Genomic DNA, 17635 nt, shown 5'->3' with positions numbered 1-17635 from the left:
TTTACTGCCCCGCCATTCGGTCTTTTTCACTCCATTGTGAAGGGTCAATAAAGTGACCACAGGGAGCCCCATTCACGACACGGCGCAACGGCAGCGATAACGCCGTAGATTTGCAGTTTAAGCAAATGGCCTACACAGTGTGGCCACCGTAGCTGCGGCTTGCGGTAGTCCGAGATTAAGGAATGGTGGGAAGAACTCGGAACATGATTCATCGCCAACAAATCGCCTCTCGTTGGGCGGCCATTACTATGGGCGGCTGGTTCTATGGTTCTCTAGTGCTATAGTTACACCTCCTCCCGACGGACGACGGCACAAAGGCAGATGCACGCACTTCCGAGACGGTCTCTGCCGTACTCTGTTGTGTCTGCCGCTTTCCAGCTCGTCCCCCGCGAGGCAAACCCAAGGTGACACTTACTCCAACGCCTCCACCATTATGCTGCCCGGGGACCGGGGTAGTTTTCCTCGGCACGGCCGCTAGAGTACCAGTTGTTGTTTGGTCGGTTCCGCTTTCCGGCTTCGCCTCGGCCAGGAGAACGAGAAAATTTATGTCACGCTCACTTAAACCCTCTGCCTACGGCCTGGTCGGGCGGGCTCTTGCGGCAGAACCCGGCAAGAACCCGGGAATCCGGTCCCGACCGACCGTCTGCACCGACCGTAAATGGAGTGGCCGTGTCTTCATTAAGTGTGCTGATTGTCTCAGATTGTTTCGGGCTGACGACGGGGTCTGGGGGCTAGCTGAGCGTGTCCGGACGACAGGCGTAATGTCTGAAGTGTAGCACAATTGTGCTGCCGGGGGGACTACTACCGGTGGTCTACCTTTGCGCAGTGTCATCTTCTGGCGCGGTTTGTGGAACGAACAGAATGTCACTCAACCGAACGGCAGAATGAAGGGTCCATTATAAGCCGGTCTCGGTGGCAGCCGAGTGAAGATTGTAACCAAAAATGTGGCCTTTATTTGTTTTACTTCACATCTAACGTACGCAAGGAAGCAGTCATTAGAGACCACGGATGCCACGCTGTCGGCCGGGGGAAAAAAATGAAAGATGCGAGTCGCACAAGAATGCACCGTTCCGAAAGGTAGTACCGAACACCTCCCTAGGGCCAACGGATTTCCACAATCACTTGACGTGTTTCGCTGTTGCTGCACATCGTTAGCGCTTCCCCATTAAAAAACGGTAAAAATTGCATAAAATCGCGGGAGGTTGAGGAGGTTAGGGCACGTGGGCCCTGTGTGTGCCATTCCGCACTTCGTTTTTATGGGTTTCACACGCACGTCAACCTGGCCTCCTTTGGGCCGGTCTTAAGCGGGTTTAGTTGGCGGCTTTTTCTCGACCTTGGCTTCCCGACCTGACTAGACTAGAGCGTCACAGTCTTCGTCACAGGGTAACCGATACCCAGCGCCCCCCGAGCAACCTAAAATATGATCCCAAAGTGACGCTTATTGGCCACCAACATGCCATTAGTCGCTTGGTTCGCGCCCGATCATTAGGACGCCTCCAGATCTTCCGGGAATTGCAGTCTCCGGGTAGACAATTTATCGCTCCACATCGAGAGGCTCTGAAAATGTCAAGAACGCAGCACCGGAGCACACCACAACTTCCGGACATCCGGAGCGCGTGACCGAGGGTTTCGGTTCGAGGGCTGACTCCTACACACAACAGCGACGGGCGGGTGGAGATCGTTACGATTACTTACGTTTGCGTTTCGTTCTCGACGTGCCAACTGTGGCGGCTAGTGTCCAGCGGTACTTGGCTTGGCTTGGGGTCTTGGCAAACCGTCGACTTCTCCAGTTGATTGCCAAACGAACCCGCTTCGGCCATCGGTTCAGGCGACCGTCGATCGATTGAGTGGTGCAACGGTTCCTCGTTCGGCAGGTTGTTGGCGGCGGCAGCAGCAGCATCCAGTGCCCGCATCATGGGCCCCTCCGAAACGATCAAACTGTCACCGCCGCAATGGACCGTTTCCGGTAGCGGGCAGTTATCGGGTGGCGGATCGCTCGCAGGAACCGGTTGACCTTCGGGGCCGGTTTCCGCTAGCCGCCCGCCGCCGCCGCCGCCGCCACCGTCCTGGCTCAACCCTGGCAACAACTTTATGCCGTTGGTTGCCGTATCCGCTTGCATCACGCTTCGCTCGGCAACACTTGCACCGTGTTCCAATGCCTGCCACTGCTCTCGGAGGTCACTCTCGGTTGGTGGCGCCTTATCGATCTCATCGATACCGGCCGAACTGTCGCGCTTCACCTCCTTTTCGCGCTGCTGCATCTCGGGGTCCGAATCGTCGAGCTGGTCGACCCGATCGTCACCGGACGCCGGATCCACGCTGTCCGCGCGTTCGTTCGTAGTCCTTCGCCGTCGCACACCACCCGCCTTTGACCGAGTTTGTGACCCAACGATACCGGGCGACAACCGTTGGCACAGCACGTCGACCATTTGGTTGACCGTTTCCATGCCGGGTTGCGCGGGTTGGTACTTTGTCAAACAAACACACACACAAACACCACCGTTCACACCGTTAGCCGCGTGGGCCACATTCTAGACACATTAGTTTTCCGGCGAACAACCACTTTGGAGCAATGGCACCGTAATTTGATTTTCACATTGACACTCGAGAGCACGTTTCACACCTTGCCCGGTAACGGGACACTCCGGCGACGTGCATGACTGAACTACTTCACCCCGGGAGGCGCGGTTGTTGTCCAGGATCTGAAACAAACGAACAACCCCTGAGAGGGTGAGCGACCCTGCGAACTGGGCGCGACCGATATTCAGCGACTTTTGCCCACTTTTGCAGTTAATCGCACAGTTTGGCACCGGTTTTCGGAGCCACGAGAAACCGTTTATGTAAAGCCGGGGAGCACCAGCGAGCGCCGTTCCATTACGTGACCCAAATCGATCGAGCGATGTCGAGGGCAACCTGATATGCGCAACCAGGATGCCGTGTGGGTGGCTTCCGTGGGGGCCGAGTGAATTCCCTTTTGCCATCCCTCCACACCTTTCGTCACGCTTCACAACTCATCTTCCGGTAGCTGGCCCCTTCCCGAGAAGGGGGGGGCCCTCAGTTTCAGTGACCAGCGCGCGGTGATGCCAATCGATCGATGGCATCGTCCAGCGCGAGCGAGGGAAAGCGCCGGACACGGCTGACATACGATCATTATTGATGGCCGTATTAATTATGAAAACACCAGCACCGGGTGGTACAGGCAAAAAGGGACAGTTTGTGCCGTGCAAGGGCCTGTGAACTGCGCAGCGACCATCATTAAATGGTGTTTTGTCTCCAGCGAAGTACAAAATCCTTTTGTCAGCTGGATGATCCCGGTCCGGTTCGTGCCCAACAATGGGGTGGCCGGCCCTTGGTGGGGCGAAAAACTAAAACAAAATAAGAGAAACGGTTCGTAAAATAGGCCTCCGTTTAGCATGGATCTGTGCCGCTAAAATTATGCGAGCCGGCGAGCGAGGTGTAAATAATTTACTCCACGCGCTACTGGGTCGTTAATAAACCAATAACGAGCCTTTCTGGCCAGCTGTAAATATTACCACGCAACCCGCACCAACATGGATGGATGGGCGGCCAACGGGTTTAGTAGATCGATCGTTCTCGCCGTTGCGTGATCCTTTCTCTCTCTGGGCCAGAGCGATGCCAATTTCATCACTCAACAGTCACGATATGCGGCTGTCTCGAGTTCCAGTCTACTTTACGTTCCGGTCTTCCGATGGTTCGTCACGGAAAGCATGGCGACCCCTTTCAGCAGCGCGCAGCGTCCTGGAAACCGATGGGCAGGTGATGTAACTGGCGCAATTGCTGTGCCTATTCAGTATCGGACCGGCATCTGCCATTTTAAGCGGCAGGTGAAACATTAATCACTCTCCTGGAATGGAAGAGGACCAACTTCTTGCCTGCAAACCGGTCAAAGCGAGACGCGGCAAAATATTGAAGATATAAAGATTTCAAGGCGGAAGACAGGCCGCGTCCTCTCCACCACCATTACGAGCTTACGCTTCGAGCGCACCAGCAGGAGAAAAGAAAGAGTTTGATTGTCTGTTGCACTTCCGATGCCGAACCACCGTTTCCAAGAACGCGGCCAGACGTTGTTTGATGCCAGCAAATAGTGCACCGGCGAGAGAGATTAGCATATTATGGCCTCTTCGCTGGAGGTTCATCCCTGTTGCAGCGCTGACGACGCTTCTTGGGTGGCAGAGTGAGAAAGTCCCTCCCTCAATAAAGATCGTAAAAAAGGGTCTCAAGAAAAGCAAACCACAGGGGCCACGGTGTTTAAACATCCACCGTGTTGACAGTTTTCTATTTGATTAGCAATTATTTGAGAGGAATCATTCCTCTGGGGTGCCATTCGGAGTACTGCTGTTGAGGAATGTAGCTCCGGGATTTTGAAGGGTTCTTACAGATTTTAAGTTGAATCGCCACAAAAGTATGATCCAAGAGTTTGCCAAGTGAGCTCTCTAATATAATGGAACTGGTTCCCAAGCTGAACGTTTAGATTTCGACTATCGCAAGGTGCTGTTCGTATGATGGCGCTAATAAAAGGCACAATTAACAGGCGGTCAGCAGATGAAGCGGTGGTTAACACGTCCGTCCGATGGAAACTTGACAGATATTCGGAGCTTCGGATTGTCGTTGTTTGCAGCCCTGTTCTTCGAATAATATGGCTCTTTTACGTACTGCGACATCTTGCATTCTGCCTTCGTCTTAAGACCTACGATAACAGAGCACCATCAATCAGAGACCGGAAAGCAGTTCCGGCGTAACTTACTCGCTAACAATGGAAACGGCTCACATAAAAGAATTTTCAGGAAAATATCCCTTGACGTGTCCTATTGTGCGTGTAGATGTGCAAAACAGGCCACACACACGTGCGTGCCGCAAGCAACAGGCACTCTCGCTGAACGTGGTTTCGGTCCTAGATTCGGTCCTTCGGTTCGGTTCCGTGGTTTCGGATTCGCTAGAGCTCCGGGCGTATCCTTTTCGGTACAAGACTTGTATTCATTGCGAAACCCCGGTCCGCAGGCTGCTCCGATCGAATGTATTGCTTGCCCGCTCTTTGAGCTCTGTCCAAAAACAACGAAACGCGGCAGCGAAACAAACAACCGAAAAAACTCGACAAACCAGCTTGGGCGAAGGACATTGAACGTGCTCAGGTGCCAAGGCAACACGGCGCACGTTTTACTTTCGTGCCAGTAAAAAACAGCTCCAAACCCTGCGCTTGCTGCAATCTGGTGCACTTTCACCACCGAACGAACGCTCCCCGTCACATGTTTCACAAATTTGTGTCTCGCAAAAACGACAACGTCGATCGCGAAAAATTATGGGACACACATAAATCTTTCACCCATCACCGGTGGTGGTCATGGTTGTGGGTCGCTCGCTGGTGACATCATTGGCGGTTAACCTTTGCCTTTCGGATTGCAAATTGGACGCTTCCTCTTAGCACCGTCTTACTGCCTGCACAATGGAATCGGGTTCGGGCCGGGTGTCCAGCTGTCCCGGATCCGGTGCAACACGCTCACTCACACACACACACTCACCAGCAGCAGAAAGGCGAACAAGGCCAAAAAGGAAGCTTAAAATTTAAGGTAGCCAGAATAGGACGCGAATCCACACTCACTTGCAACACTCATACACACGCTTGGCTTCACTCCGCGAAGTTTATGCGCAAAAGGAGTCGACAAGCTGATCCTTTTGCGTTCCAGGCGAACGTTGGGTCACAGAGCAAAATTTGAACCAATTTCGGTTTAACGGACGGCCCTTGGTGACCTTCGGAGAGAGCGTCGTTCCCGCGCAAAGCAAAACAAATCGCGTGTCCGCGATCGCACACACACACAGCACACACACACGAGCGCACGTCCGGACGCGTCAAAGTTGGCCAAGATTTTGAATTTTTCTGACAGTTTCTCCGAAGAATCCCAATCGTGTTAACGTAACTTTGAACCTTCGAACCTGACGACGAACCTGACCAAGTCAAACCTGAACCTGGCTAAGTTGCTCAAAAAGTTCTGCGGTTCGACATCAGAGGGAACATTTTGAAAATGGCAAAAATTTATGGAATTTGAAAATTGGAGTCTCGTTGGAACAAGTGTACTGTTGTTTAGGGAGGCGAAATGTATTTCATAAAGTTGTGTTTTTCTTATCGAGACAAAGAACTTATTGAGTAGCCCAGTATTGCGGCAAAAAGATTTTCGTGTTGTTCGTTCACAACTGATGTTTGATCACTTGCCTATTTGTTGCAATTAACGTATTTTTTATTTGAAGTTTGTACAAATTTCGTATCTTCATTCGTGCAAATAAACCTTGTGATAGCTCACATGAAAACAGAATCGTTTGACAGACAGGATTCCTCGCACATGCGTGCTGGGAGCACTGCCCGTGATGGTGACAGAATGAGCAGAACGATGCTGTCAAAAACGCCCTCCGCAAAAGTGTATCGGAATAATCCGCCGCTCGGAATAAAATATTGTGAATCGATTACGCCACCGTTCGATGGCTGCCCACTTATTCCGGAGCTTACGAAGCTTGTGCCTTTCTGATGCTGTCGCTGCCGGAAATGCGCAGCGGCTGCTCACAGCAAACCTGCACACCACGGGCGCATTGGCGAAAAACTGGAACGGACACAACACCGGTCCGCTGCGATGGCTTCAGTACAACAAGGTGATGTTTCCGCCGCAAGCACCGACCGACGAGCCACGGCCGGCTTACGTGTGCCACCAGAAGACGAACATTAAGTACAGTCCGAAAAAGATGTGGTACGTGGCGTCGTTTGTCCGAGGCATGAGCGTAGACGAAGCAGTCAAGCAGCTGTCGTTCATCGACAAGAAAGGGGCCAGCTTCGTGAAGGAGGCCATCCTGGAGGCGGTCGACATGGCCGTGAAGCGACACAACGTGGAGTTCCGGACCAACCTGTGGGTGGCGGAATCCTTCTGCGGCAAGGGCCGGGTGTTTAAAGGCATTCGACGTCACGCGAGGGCCCGAGTTGGTGAGGTCGAGTACAAACACTGCCACTACTTTGTGCGGCTGGAGGAAGGTTCGCCGCCGGAGCACTACTACCACCAGGCACCCAAGACCGGCGAACAGCAGCTGGAGGATTGGATAGGTGCGATGAGGAGGCGAAAGATCACAAGTTCGCTGTGAGAACCGAGTGTGGCCGAGTCAGTGTGAAATAGAATTCTTTATTTAAGTTCTAAAAATATACTTTAAAAGCTAATGCTTTGGTGTAAAGTTCATTAGAATACAATTCGGCAATATTGGCGCAATTCCTTCGAAGGGCAAGAATCTGCTAAGTTCCTCTTGTTCCCTTTAAAATCGGTTTAGCTTCGAAAACTAAAACCGGGATGCTTCCGCACGGAGCGCAGCAATTTGTTGGTGAATCAGTTGCACGTTTGATGTAAGAATGCTCGTGGCACGACCCCCGCTTTCAACTTCCGACTCTGAAGCGGATTCCATGGACGACGGAAGGGCGCCGATCGAAACCGAATTCGATTTTACCCCAGACATTGGACAGGACTGCACAGCAACGGGCGTATTGATTTTCGGATGAGCGGCAGATCTTTGCTCAACTGGATCGTCCAATGGAACTTCCGTTGGATTGATGGCACGAAATATTTCGGTTGTTACCGGCGTCACTGAACGCGGCACTGACCTCGAGGCGGACTGATGTAATTTACGATGTAGTTCCAGTTTCTGCTTCGTGGCCAACACCCTGCCACATCCGGATTCTTCGCAAACGTACTTCTTAACACCCTCGTGCTTGGACCGTACATGGGCATACAGATTGCGCTCGTATCTGTAAAAGCGTGGGCATCCGGCATGGGGGCACTCGAACATTTCGCTCTCATCTTCTGTTATGTGACTGCGAGCGTGTGCCTTCAGACAGCGCTTCGTGTGGAACACCTTGGGGCAGTGTTCGCACCGGAACCGTTTCGAGTGTTCCAACCGCCGATGGGCCACTAACTCCGACCAATACGTGAACTTTTTCGAACAATCCGCACACGACCGCAGATTGTGATGGCACCGATGGTTCCGCAGAGACTTTAGGTCAACGAATCCCTTGTCGCAATGCTCACACCGGTGCGGGTACTGGTCGGTGTGCTTGAATTTGTGGAATTTTAGCTGCAACTTGCGCCAGAACCGCTCGTCACATTGATCGCAAGCGTACGGTTTACCGAGAACGTGCTTCGTCTGATAATGGCGCTTCATGGCCATCTTTGTGCTGAACTTCAGCTTACACGTCGTGTCCTCGCAGTCAACGGTGTTCGGTTTCAGCACTGCCAAGGGACGAGTATGGTTCGCACGGACATGGCGCTTCAAGTGGGAACGATTCGTGTACGCTTTACCACATTCCGGAACACTGCACGCATATTCGTACTGAAAGGAAATGGGTATCATTTAGTCATTACGGACAGCAACATCTCAAAAGAATGGGCATAGCTTACCACACCGGTGTGCGTGAATCGGTGCCGGTCATGGCTGTCCTTTCGGCGGAAACATTCGCCACAAAACTCGCACTTGTATCGATCGTTTTTCTCGGACGCGGCGGGTTGACCGCTGGCCAGAGACAGATCTTCCGGCGATTTCACACTCACCGCTCGCAGTGCTGGTTGTGAACTTTCCGATTGAGAATCGGTTGATTCGTTTGCAAACGTCATTTGGAAATCACTTCACAAGTCGCTAGAAACTAAAATGCCGGTGGTTGCTATCGAAATGCAACTTCATTTAGCAGAAATTCACAGCGTTTTGTAGGAACACAGCCCGTGGTGTGTGTATGTGTGTGTGTGGTTATGTGGTGTCAAAAGATGGAGACTAGAAGGATCGACAAAGACCACACCCTTCAATGAAACACTGTGCAGCGCCATCTATGTGTGAGATGTTCAGTCTTCTTCCAACGATGGCGCTGTTCAAAATGACAGTTACGGACTGCGAAGCCTTTTTTGCAGCGTTGTAAACGCTTTTTCTAAGTTAATTTGACAGGTACAAAATTCTTATAGTAAAAAAACCCAATCAGTATTGTATGAACAATTTTATTAATAAAAGAGCAATGTTCAACCTGAAACGGAATAATGGAATGGAATACGTTGGAATATTCGAATGAATTGATCAACCCTCCCTTCAACCGCACGTAAATCAATCGAGTGCGAAAAAAGTTTCCCGCACTTAGCACGATAGTTGCGAACCCAGTTCGAACCACACTTTGAACATTCTGCCAATCATTGGTGGTAAGGACCCATATTTTCTAACGAAGACATTGGATAACCGACAGCTTGCGGGGCCCAAGAATTGGAGTTGGTGCAGTGTGACCCCTTTCAGCCAGCGCGTATCACACCGAAATGGTGCGAATTACTATGAAAATAAATCAACGGCGCCACCGGGGACCCTTTTCAATCGAGCGGCACCTTCCGCTCGGTAAAGCACCGTGCGACCGTTGATATTTTCGCTTCTTTATCCTAAACGTTTTTCTTGCGACATTTGGAAATGTGTCTGTACCGGAATAAGGTGCGTGCGAATGCTCCCAAGAATCGTCACCGAGCTCTCCCGCTGGAACGTTCCCTTCGTGCCAGAGGATGTAAATGGCATAGAAATGTTGTTGGTTTTGTGGCCAAACAAAACACCCGCGCAAATCATGTACCCGTTGGGGTGGTTCACGTTATGGCTGCTCCCCTCCAGGAATTGGGATTAGAAATCGTTTGTTATCGAATATACATTTACCTACATGTTGAACGCAGATGATCCCAGCCCATGTGATGGAAAAATATAGCACGAGAAATGGCAAAAGTATCTGAAAAAGCAACAAATTAAACACATGGTCGTGTTGCGTACGAGGCGATAAAGAAACAGGGATTCTTGGGATTATGAATAAACAATCAACACAATCGCACACCCCACAGTGTCACTCAGGGCCATTATTTACCCGTACCGCGTACTTCATAAGGACATAAGTCAACAGTGGTTAATTTAAATTTTGTCAACGCGCTCTACCAAGCGGTCGCGGTAGATTCGGAATTTAAAGCAGGTCGAGGCCACAACTGCGACCTTAAAGTACGGCATAGCGGCAACGATGACAGGCAGGATAAATTTAAATCCCGAAATGAGAAGAATGGCACGGCCGAGGATGTTCTCTGTAAAATCAACACATGTGCTGAAAGCAGACCCTCTAATATACGGTTCCATTACATCGCGCCCCGTATGCGGTCCCATCGTCAATCATTGTGTGGTGCGCGATTTTTTTGTCGGCAATGATTAAATTATTTGTACCTTTATCAAATATACATGCGTTTTTCACTCACTGTTTCGCTGTCCCCGCGTTATGCAACGACTTGGGGGGTATGTTCTACGGGGTCTAATCTCGTTTTATCCTCAGCCGGTCCGAGCGAGCCGAGCAGCATGCGACCCTTAGATGACAATGCAATTAGCATGGCCAAAGACGGTTCTATCGTACGGCATTCAACGCGAACCGCCATAACCTACCCTCGTTTCCGGTCAATCCCTGGGATCCTCTACGTTATTGGAGCTTCCAGCGAAGCGCTACCCGACCGAAATTGAATTATGCGAATTAGATGCCAACAGCAAACGGATTACGGTTCCGGACACTGGAGGGTGGCGGTTCCGCTTCGCCCGCTGACCAGTAACGTTTCCGGGCGGGTTACGGACCGGAAGCCAAGCAGTGCGGGGCACTTTTGCTGGTAACTTTTCGTTCGTTCAAACTCTCACAAGTCGGCACGTGGCCGGGGGAATCAGCATCGGAGAAAGTGTCAGTGTAGCATCTTCTCGGCGTTACTCACCTGTAGCGCATGAACGACTTGGGCAGCGAGCGGCTTTTAAGTTTCATCTCTACCTTACGCTTGATTAGGCCCGCCGGGTGCGGCGCCACGGTGCCTCCCTTCGATCGCCCCGAACCGGACCGGCTGTTCCGGGGCGTCACGGTTGATCAGTTCCGGTGGACCGGAAATCGTCCCGGATGTTCGATGACAGCAGCGCCGAGAAAGGACAAGCCGATGAAATGGACGATTCCAGCGATGTGATTGAAATGGAAAAGAAGGAAAAAGAAAACGAGCGGGAGAGAAAGCGAGAGAGAGAGAGAGAAAGAAAGCGAGAGTGAGGGGAAAAGAAAGAGGAGCGTTACTAGTTGGTCAATTCTAAGGATTTCGATGCTATCGTTTATCAAAAACAAATCCACGATCCAATTGCAAAAGGCTGGGCATCTTTACAATGAAGGATATTTGCAAATTTTTACTATGTAGCGCAGCGTACCCAGAAGGCCAGGTTGATAGCTAGATTGACGTTTTGCTAGCAATTTTATCACTAACCAAGGTAACGACATTCACGACGGTCACTATATTATTTTTTACAGAGCGTGCTAAAACCCCCATTTTTATGAAAGAGCCTTGCCTATTTGTAGTCCAATCGAAAGGGAACATGAAAGTGTGCATTGTCATGTTAATTTTATTCTTCGCTGTCACAAAATGCAAACGATTTTGGGCAAAAGGACCCACATAGCAGAGTAAACTCATGGAGCTATGCAAAACGGGTGCCATTTGACACACACACACACAGACACGGGTATACAGTTTAGTTTATGCCGAAAACTGAATTTAATCATCATGCCCCGGTAAACGGATGGAGATGTATAGCCCCCAGTACCGGTCCCGAGGCCAAGGGGTTAAGCAAATTAGATTCATATCAAGTGCACGAAGAAATTCATAACCCGTCGGCGGCATTGTGCGCAACATTCATCATGTCAAGGAGGCCGTGTGACGTGCCTCAAGAAGATCATCCGGCGCATTAATAATAGATCGGTATGCGTTTGTGTGCGCCAAAAAGGACCGGGTCGTCCTTTGCCCGTCGCACTGGGAACGTTATGCTGCCTTCGAGCGCCTACAAGGGTTTTTAATCGACAGCCCGTCATCCGTCACGTGTCACACGTGGTTAGCTGACTCCGGCGTGGATGAAAATGTACGTAGCCGAAGGCGCTTCGAATTGCTTCATTAGAAGTGCTACGGCTTTTTAAGCCAACAACCCTAAACGTGAAGCTCGAAGAATTCTCCGCCCGACAGAGCTCGACCGGGGCGCACCGGCCGACCATCAATCAATTGAAGAAACGAGCTCGGAAAGCATTTTTAATGCACTGATATTGATAGCATTCTACTGATTGGAAAATGGATAACCCGTCCCGAGGCACACGGGTCGAAAACACTGGACGCAGGTCTCTTGGGTATTATCCTTACGTCAGAATTCGGTCGGCCACGTCGTTGTGTGCGTCCGATATCGGAGATCCCTGCGCGAAAGAGCCGATCCGATGTCCAAACCCCGTGGGGGTTAATTTAATTTCGCTTAACTTGCCCCCCACCGAAAAGGATGCCGTCGCAGATTGTGATCCGACCGACGACGAACCCGTAATGGAAGGTGGAGGCGAGTTTTTTACTTTATTTTGGACCTTATTGGATTCATCGCCAACGTTGCAATGCAACGCCAACCCGGGGGATCGGGTCAGGTTAGAAAGACTCCGCTTGTAGCTTCCAAACAGTAGCCAAACAATGTTGTTACAGTAAGGCCAACAATTGGCCACTCAGTTAACACCTCAATAACTCATTGGGCGGAGAGTACAATCGACTTTTCGAGGTTATAGGAAAAAAATGGCCCCATTCAGGGCTTCGTCGATTGTCACTCTCGAGTCAAGGCGCATTGATTTTCTGTGTTTCATTACCTCGCTCTGCCTTCGCGCCTCTCGTTGCCCGCTTTACTGTGCGGTTCCGCCGGATGTTTCTGCTGCTGTCGGTTGCTGCCGCCACTGCTGCTACTGCCACGGTTGACTTTTGCATTCGTCACCGTCACCGTCGTCGTCGATGATGCGTTCGGCCCGGTGGCTGACCAGCCACCAGTCAGCAGTGTACCGGATGCTGTGCTACCGCCACAACCGCCACCGACGGCGACCACCTGGACCTGGTTGCTCGGGGGCTTACCTTTGCCTCCCGTGGTCACCGTCGAGGCGCGGTCGCGCGTGATGGGCATCTCGTGTTCGCCCAGAAACGTTATCGAGTTCGCCTTGATGATCGTGCTAATGATGCTGCTGCTGCTGGGACCGCAGTGGCCCTGCTCGACGGTGAGGCCACCGTTGGGACTGCCCGTTGCTCTGGCAGTCACTGGACCACTGGACATCCGGTACGCCAGCGGTCCGGCACCGTCGTCGTCGTAGAACTCGAAGTTCTGCTGCTTGCGCAGGACACGCTGCTGCGGTGGTTGCTTCGGTTGCTCCTGCTGCTGGTGCTGGCCGTAGCTACTCACACCACCGTAGCTGTTGGCCTTTATCGGCACGGGCATGGCACGCTGATGATGATGATCGGCGGTGCTCGTACGCACTCGGGGCGACGGTGACGAGCCAGTGCCGGGGCCATCGTTTCCGCTTCCGGAACCCTTCGATGCGCCGGACCACAGGATGGTCGAACCCGTGCTATTGCTAATGTGACTAGCGTGGCTACTGTTGCTACTGCTGTAGCCGCCACCCCCCAGACCACCACCACCACTACCCCCGGGACCGCCACTGACACTGCCACCCCCGAGACCGCTAGCGCGAGTTTCACCGACACAGTTCCCGGTCGGGCCCGCGGAACGGGCCTTCACCACTTTCCGGCTCAAACAGTTTTCACTGCCGGACTTGGGCAACTGTTGCGCGTGCTGGTCCCTCTGTGACTGTTCCTGTGGCTCTGTGACCTGCAGTTGCGCACTTGCAGTTGTTGCACCCGCGGACGACACGCCACAGTGTGGCCAAAAGTCGCAGGAGCTAGCGGTACAACTGAAAGTACATAATAAGAAAAGGATGCGTCATGGTACAGCGGCGACTGTCAGCGCCCATTGGCGCTAGTGGAGGGCTTTGGCTAGGTGGGCGCTAGTTGAACTTCGCTTTACTCGTTTCATACCGGGTTCGGGTTTTACTACTCTGCAGCACCGGTGTGTGTGTGTCTGTGCCACCGACCATCGGGACTTTATCGGGTTTCGTTTTTATTGATTGGTTTATGTTAGACTATTTGTTAGAGGTTGATTGGGAAGAGGCCCCTGGGTGTTTGGCGGGTTGTTAGCGGGTTTTAGTTTCGATCACTATCGGTTAGTAGTTTTCAGGTTTTTAGGTATCATCCGTTATGTGTCTGTTCTGTCCAGCACTTCACCAATTTAGTGTTTGTTTAGTGTCATTCTCTTTTCTCGAGCACCACGATCGACCGACCGACCGCGAAAGTAAAGGAATTAAAAGCGTTAGTTGCCGATTTGACTGTCCACAGCCAGCTCAAGCCGCGCGCCACGTGCGTGCGTGAGACGTGAGTTGCCGTGTCCGGCAGCCGTAAGTCTATTGCCGCCGTCCGTCCCGTTCCAGTCAGTAGTCGCCGTTTTTGGTAGAAAAATTGGATTTGTAATGTTCAAACTACTACTAGTGTGCGCCTAGCGTAAGAGCTCCAGATGCCAGACAGCTTCGTTCGTCTCCAGACTTGTTGGCCGCTGTAATCAGTTCTTTATAAATTCTTTTGAGGCGCCCTGTTCCGGCGCTCTCGCTCCGGTGGCCTGCTCTTTCGAGCGATCGTATACGGAAGGTGCGCTACCCTCTTCGACGTGCGCGATCCGGTGGATCGTTATTGCTTGCGAGATACAGTGAGTGAGAGAGGCAGAGGGATAGCGAGTGAGCGGGGTTGCCAGCACCGTGTGCTCTCGCCGTCTTAGCTTATTCTTAGCCAGCACCTTAACCAGTCCGCAAGCGTCTACTAGTGCCAATCCGCGCCGCTCCACGCGGTGGTTTGTGGAAAGAAAGCTTAGAAAAGTAGCTGCTGCAGGCACAGTGATTGCGGGAAGTAGTAGTAGTAGCAGTAGTAGCTACTGGGTTCTGTGTGTGCTAGTGTGTAACGTTGTGTGGTCTTGTGTCCCAAGTGCACTGCCACCCGTATGTTTGGGCGCCTGGCTGTCTACAGCGATCGGCGTAGACGAAGCGGAAGCTAGTGCGAGTGTGTCGTTTGCCGGAATTTGCCTAGTGCGGGAAGTCTTAGTCAATACCTTCCGGACGATGGTGTCCCGGCGACCGCCGATGACGGTGGCGCTACGGCGCTGCGTCCCGCCATCGATTCGCGATGCATCTGCACCTTGTTCTTGGTGGCGTAAAGGAACTTCTTGACCAGTTCGGCTTCCTTGAAGGTCGTGATCGGGGCCACGGTGGGCTCCCCGGTGCCGTACTCTGGCGTTAGCCGCTCGGAGTCGTACTCGGAGTCGGGCGTCTGCTGGCGCATCAGGTACAGATCGGTTGGCTGCTGCTGGTACCGCACGGTGCCGGGTGCCGGCACTGGTGACCGTTCGCGTGCCACCAGCCCTCCTCGGTGGTGCCCGGCGGTCGCACGGTAGCCGCCCGAACCCATCATGATGGGTGACCGTGCCATCGTGACACGGTTCATCTCGTACGGTAGTTCCGGTTCGTACATGCCACGGTTAAGTCCCCCGAACAAGGACGTTTGTGGCGAGCGTTGGCGCGAAGTGGACGACTGGCTGGACGAGGTGCCCGTCGAGCTGAACACACGGTCGTGCGAATACGAACGCTTTTCGTTCGTGACGTACGTCCGCTTCTCGGTGATCCGGTCCGCCGGGCCGAGGCCGAGATTGTCGTCGAACGATTTGCTCTTGTCGAACTCGCCATAGCTCTCGTACGGCAGCCCCGTGACGCTGGCGAGGCTTCCCGACCCCAAGCCGTAGCTGTTGTTGTTTTCGAAGGACTTGCTCTTGTCGACCACATCCAGCGTATTGGAGGCCGTTTCGCGCCGCAACCGATCCAGCGTACTGCTGGGCGAGATCCGACTGTAGACGATCCCACCACCGGCCATCAGACTGTCTTGGCTGAGCATTTGCGGCAGGGGACCCTGCTTGCGGCCGGCCGAGGCGGCGGCGGCGCTGGTCGTGTAAGCCGGTTGTTGCTTCGGTGGAATCGTTCCTAGCCGGACCACAACCTTGTGGGGAACCGGCTGCTGCACAGGTATCTGCTGACGGCTAGGCGATCGCTCCGACAGCTGCAGCGATCTGTCGGATTCCAGAAAGAACCAGTGGAGAATAGCGCCCAGAAGTAGTCAATTGAAGAAGAGAAAACAGAAATGAATTAGTGAAATTATGTTTGGCGACCGGCGGGTAGCAGACTTCACATGTCAGCACCAATACGCAACAGTGCGCCAATCCTACGATCAGCCATCAGCGACACCGGCCACTGGACTATGGTAGAGCATTGTAACTAAAGTAGAAATCAACTGGCGTAGCCAAGCGGCGAAAATGCGCACGAGGAATGTGTTCTAAAGTCTACTACGAACGCTACGACGACGCTGCTTTCTATCTGCTCCGGGGGCTTGTTTGACACACACCTATAGCCTCGCCGGGCCACCGTGCAGGGCAAGCAAGGCTTAGTGACCGACGAAATTTACTTCTACTGATGCTGGAGTCTGTGAGGATAGCTCAGCTAATAGTTTCAAGCACATGCTCAGTGTATTCGACGCCCTCTACGATGCCAGCTTTGCATACTACCCTGTCAATCGGAGGAGTTCACGTCGACTGTGGCTTTGCTTCACTGCGATAGCAGAGACCAACAGATTGGCCGTGGTAATGAGGAAGCCAAAGACACTCTCTTTGAGGCGACAAGTAAGTAAAAGAGAAAACTGTTAGCATTAGGGTGACGGCGATTGCTAATGAAATGGTGGAATGTCAACCTCGTCCCGGGTGAGTTGTATGGCTTGCTATGATGTGTGTGATTGGTTCCAAAGATGTACTTTCAGATTTGATCCCGACAAAATGGTCGATTGAAAGTGATGGTGATCGAAAGGATTGGTGATGTTGAGGGTGAGATTGTGATGGCTGGCGGGCACTACTGATCAAGGTACTACACGAGCGGCAACAGAAGATGCTAATGAGATAAAGAATCGAAAGCCGTCTTCGTGGTGCGAGACCAAGCGGGTGGCGCTCCTTACCTAGACCGGCGTATCTTGTAGTCGCCTCCGAGGGACACCGCCGGCTGTATTCGCACGTTTCCGCCACGCTGCTGCTGGTTTCTCCGGTAGCTGTTGCTAGGGCTGGTGGCCGGTACGTTCTCTTCCCGGCTGTAGCTCGAGCTAGACGAGCTGCGACTGCTGGTGCGCATGAAGCCTTCGTCGTAGCGCAGCTGCTGCCGCTCGAGGGTGCTGCTGCGAGAACCCGAGCTCTGCCGGGATACCAGCGAAGACTGGGAGCTGTTGCTGGGATCCCCTTTCCGCTTGCTGCGATCGTCCGGTGTCCGGGAGCGTTTCTCCGGAGTCAGAGATCGCTGTTTCTTCAGATTGCGCGCACTACCGTAGTCGTCGTTGTTGTCGTACAGTCGCTCGGGGGTCAGTGATCGTTGCACCTTCAGAAGAGTGTGAGCGCCCGGTGCACCGGTGGCCGACAGCATCGCGCCTTGGCTCTGGCTCGGACTGCCCGTGCCGAAGCCGGTGGCCCACCCTTTCATCTGGTTGATGTAGGATGTGGACGATTTGTAGCTCAGTGCCAACGAGGACGACTGATCTTCGCTGATCTCTTCGTCCTCGTCATCGTCATCGTCGTCGTCTACGTCATCGTTGGAATAATCTGAAAAAGGGCGGATACGCGTGTCCGCGGTGAG

The 17635-nt window shown here is 52.7% G+C and overlaps 2 protein-coding genes across 2 annotated transcripts in view; one reads left to right on the top strand and one right to left on the bottom strand.

Moving 5' to 3' along the window:
* Positions 1-17635, bottom strand: part of LOC128277778 (uncharacterized) — a 51856-nt gene that overhangs the window by 32965 nt on the left and 1256 nt on the right. The window contains exons 2-5 of the mRNA XM_053016301.1: positions 16971-17601; positions 15031-16038; positions 12704-13789; positions 10782-10904 (exon numbers count right to left, since the gene is read on the bottom strand). Coding sequence (XP_052872261.1) covers positions 10782-10904; positions 12704-13789; positions 15031-16038; positions 16971-17601 — 2848 coding nt within the window. The remainder of the gene's footprint in view (positions 1-10781; positions 10905-12703; positions 13790-15030; positions 16039-16970; positions 17602-17635) is intronic.
* On the top strand, positions 6432-7204 carry LOC128277779 (39S ribosomal protein L22, mitochondrial). The gene has a single exon (XM_053016302.1). It carries the CDS (start codon positions 6490-6492, stop codon positions 7135-7137), a length of 648 nt encoding a protein of 215 aa, XP_052872262.1. The 5' UTR covers positions 6432-6489; the 3' UTR covers positions 7138-7204.

This window comes from Anopheles cruzii, chromosome 2, assembly GCF_943734635.1.
Source record: "Anopheles cruzii chromosome 2, idAnoCruzAS_RS32_06, whole genome shotgun sequence".
NCBI lineage: Eukaryota > Metazoa > Arthropoda > Insecta > Diptera > Culicidae > Anopheles > Anopheles cruzii.
Note: the sequence above shows the minus strand (reverse complement) of the source record. Positions and strands in the feature narration are given on the sequence as shown.

Coding starts and splice junctions, on each gene's coding strand:
- LOC128277779 (XM_053016302.1), top strand. CDS start 6,490: ATGGCTGCCCACTTATTCCGGAGCTTACGAAGCTTGTGCCTTTCTGAT.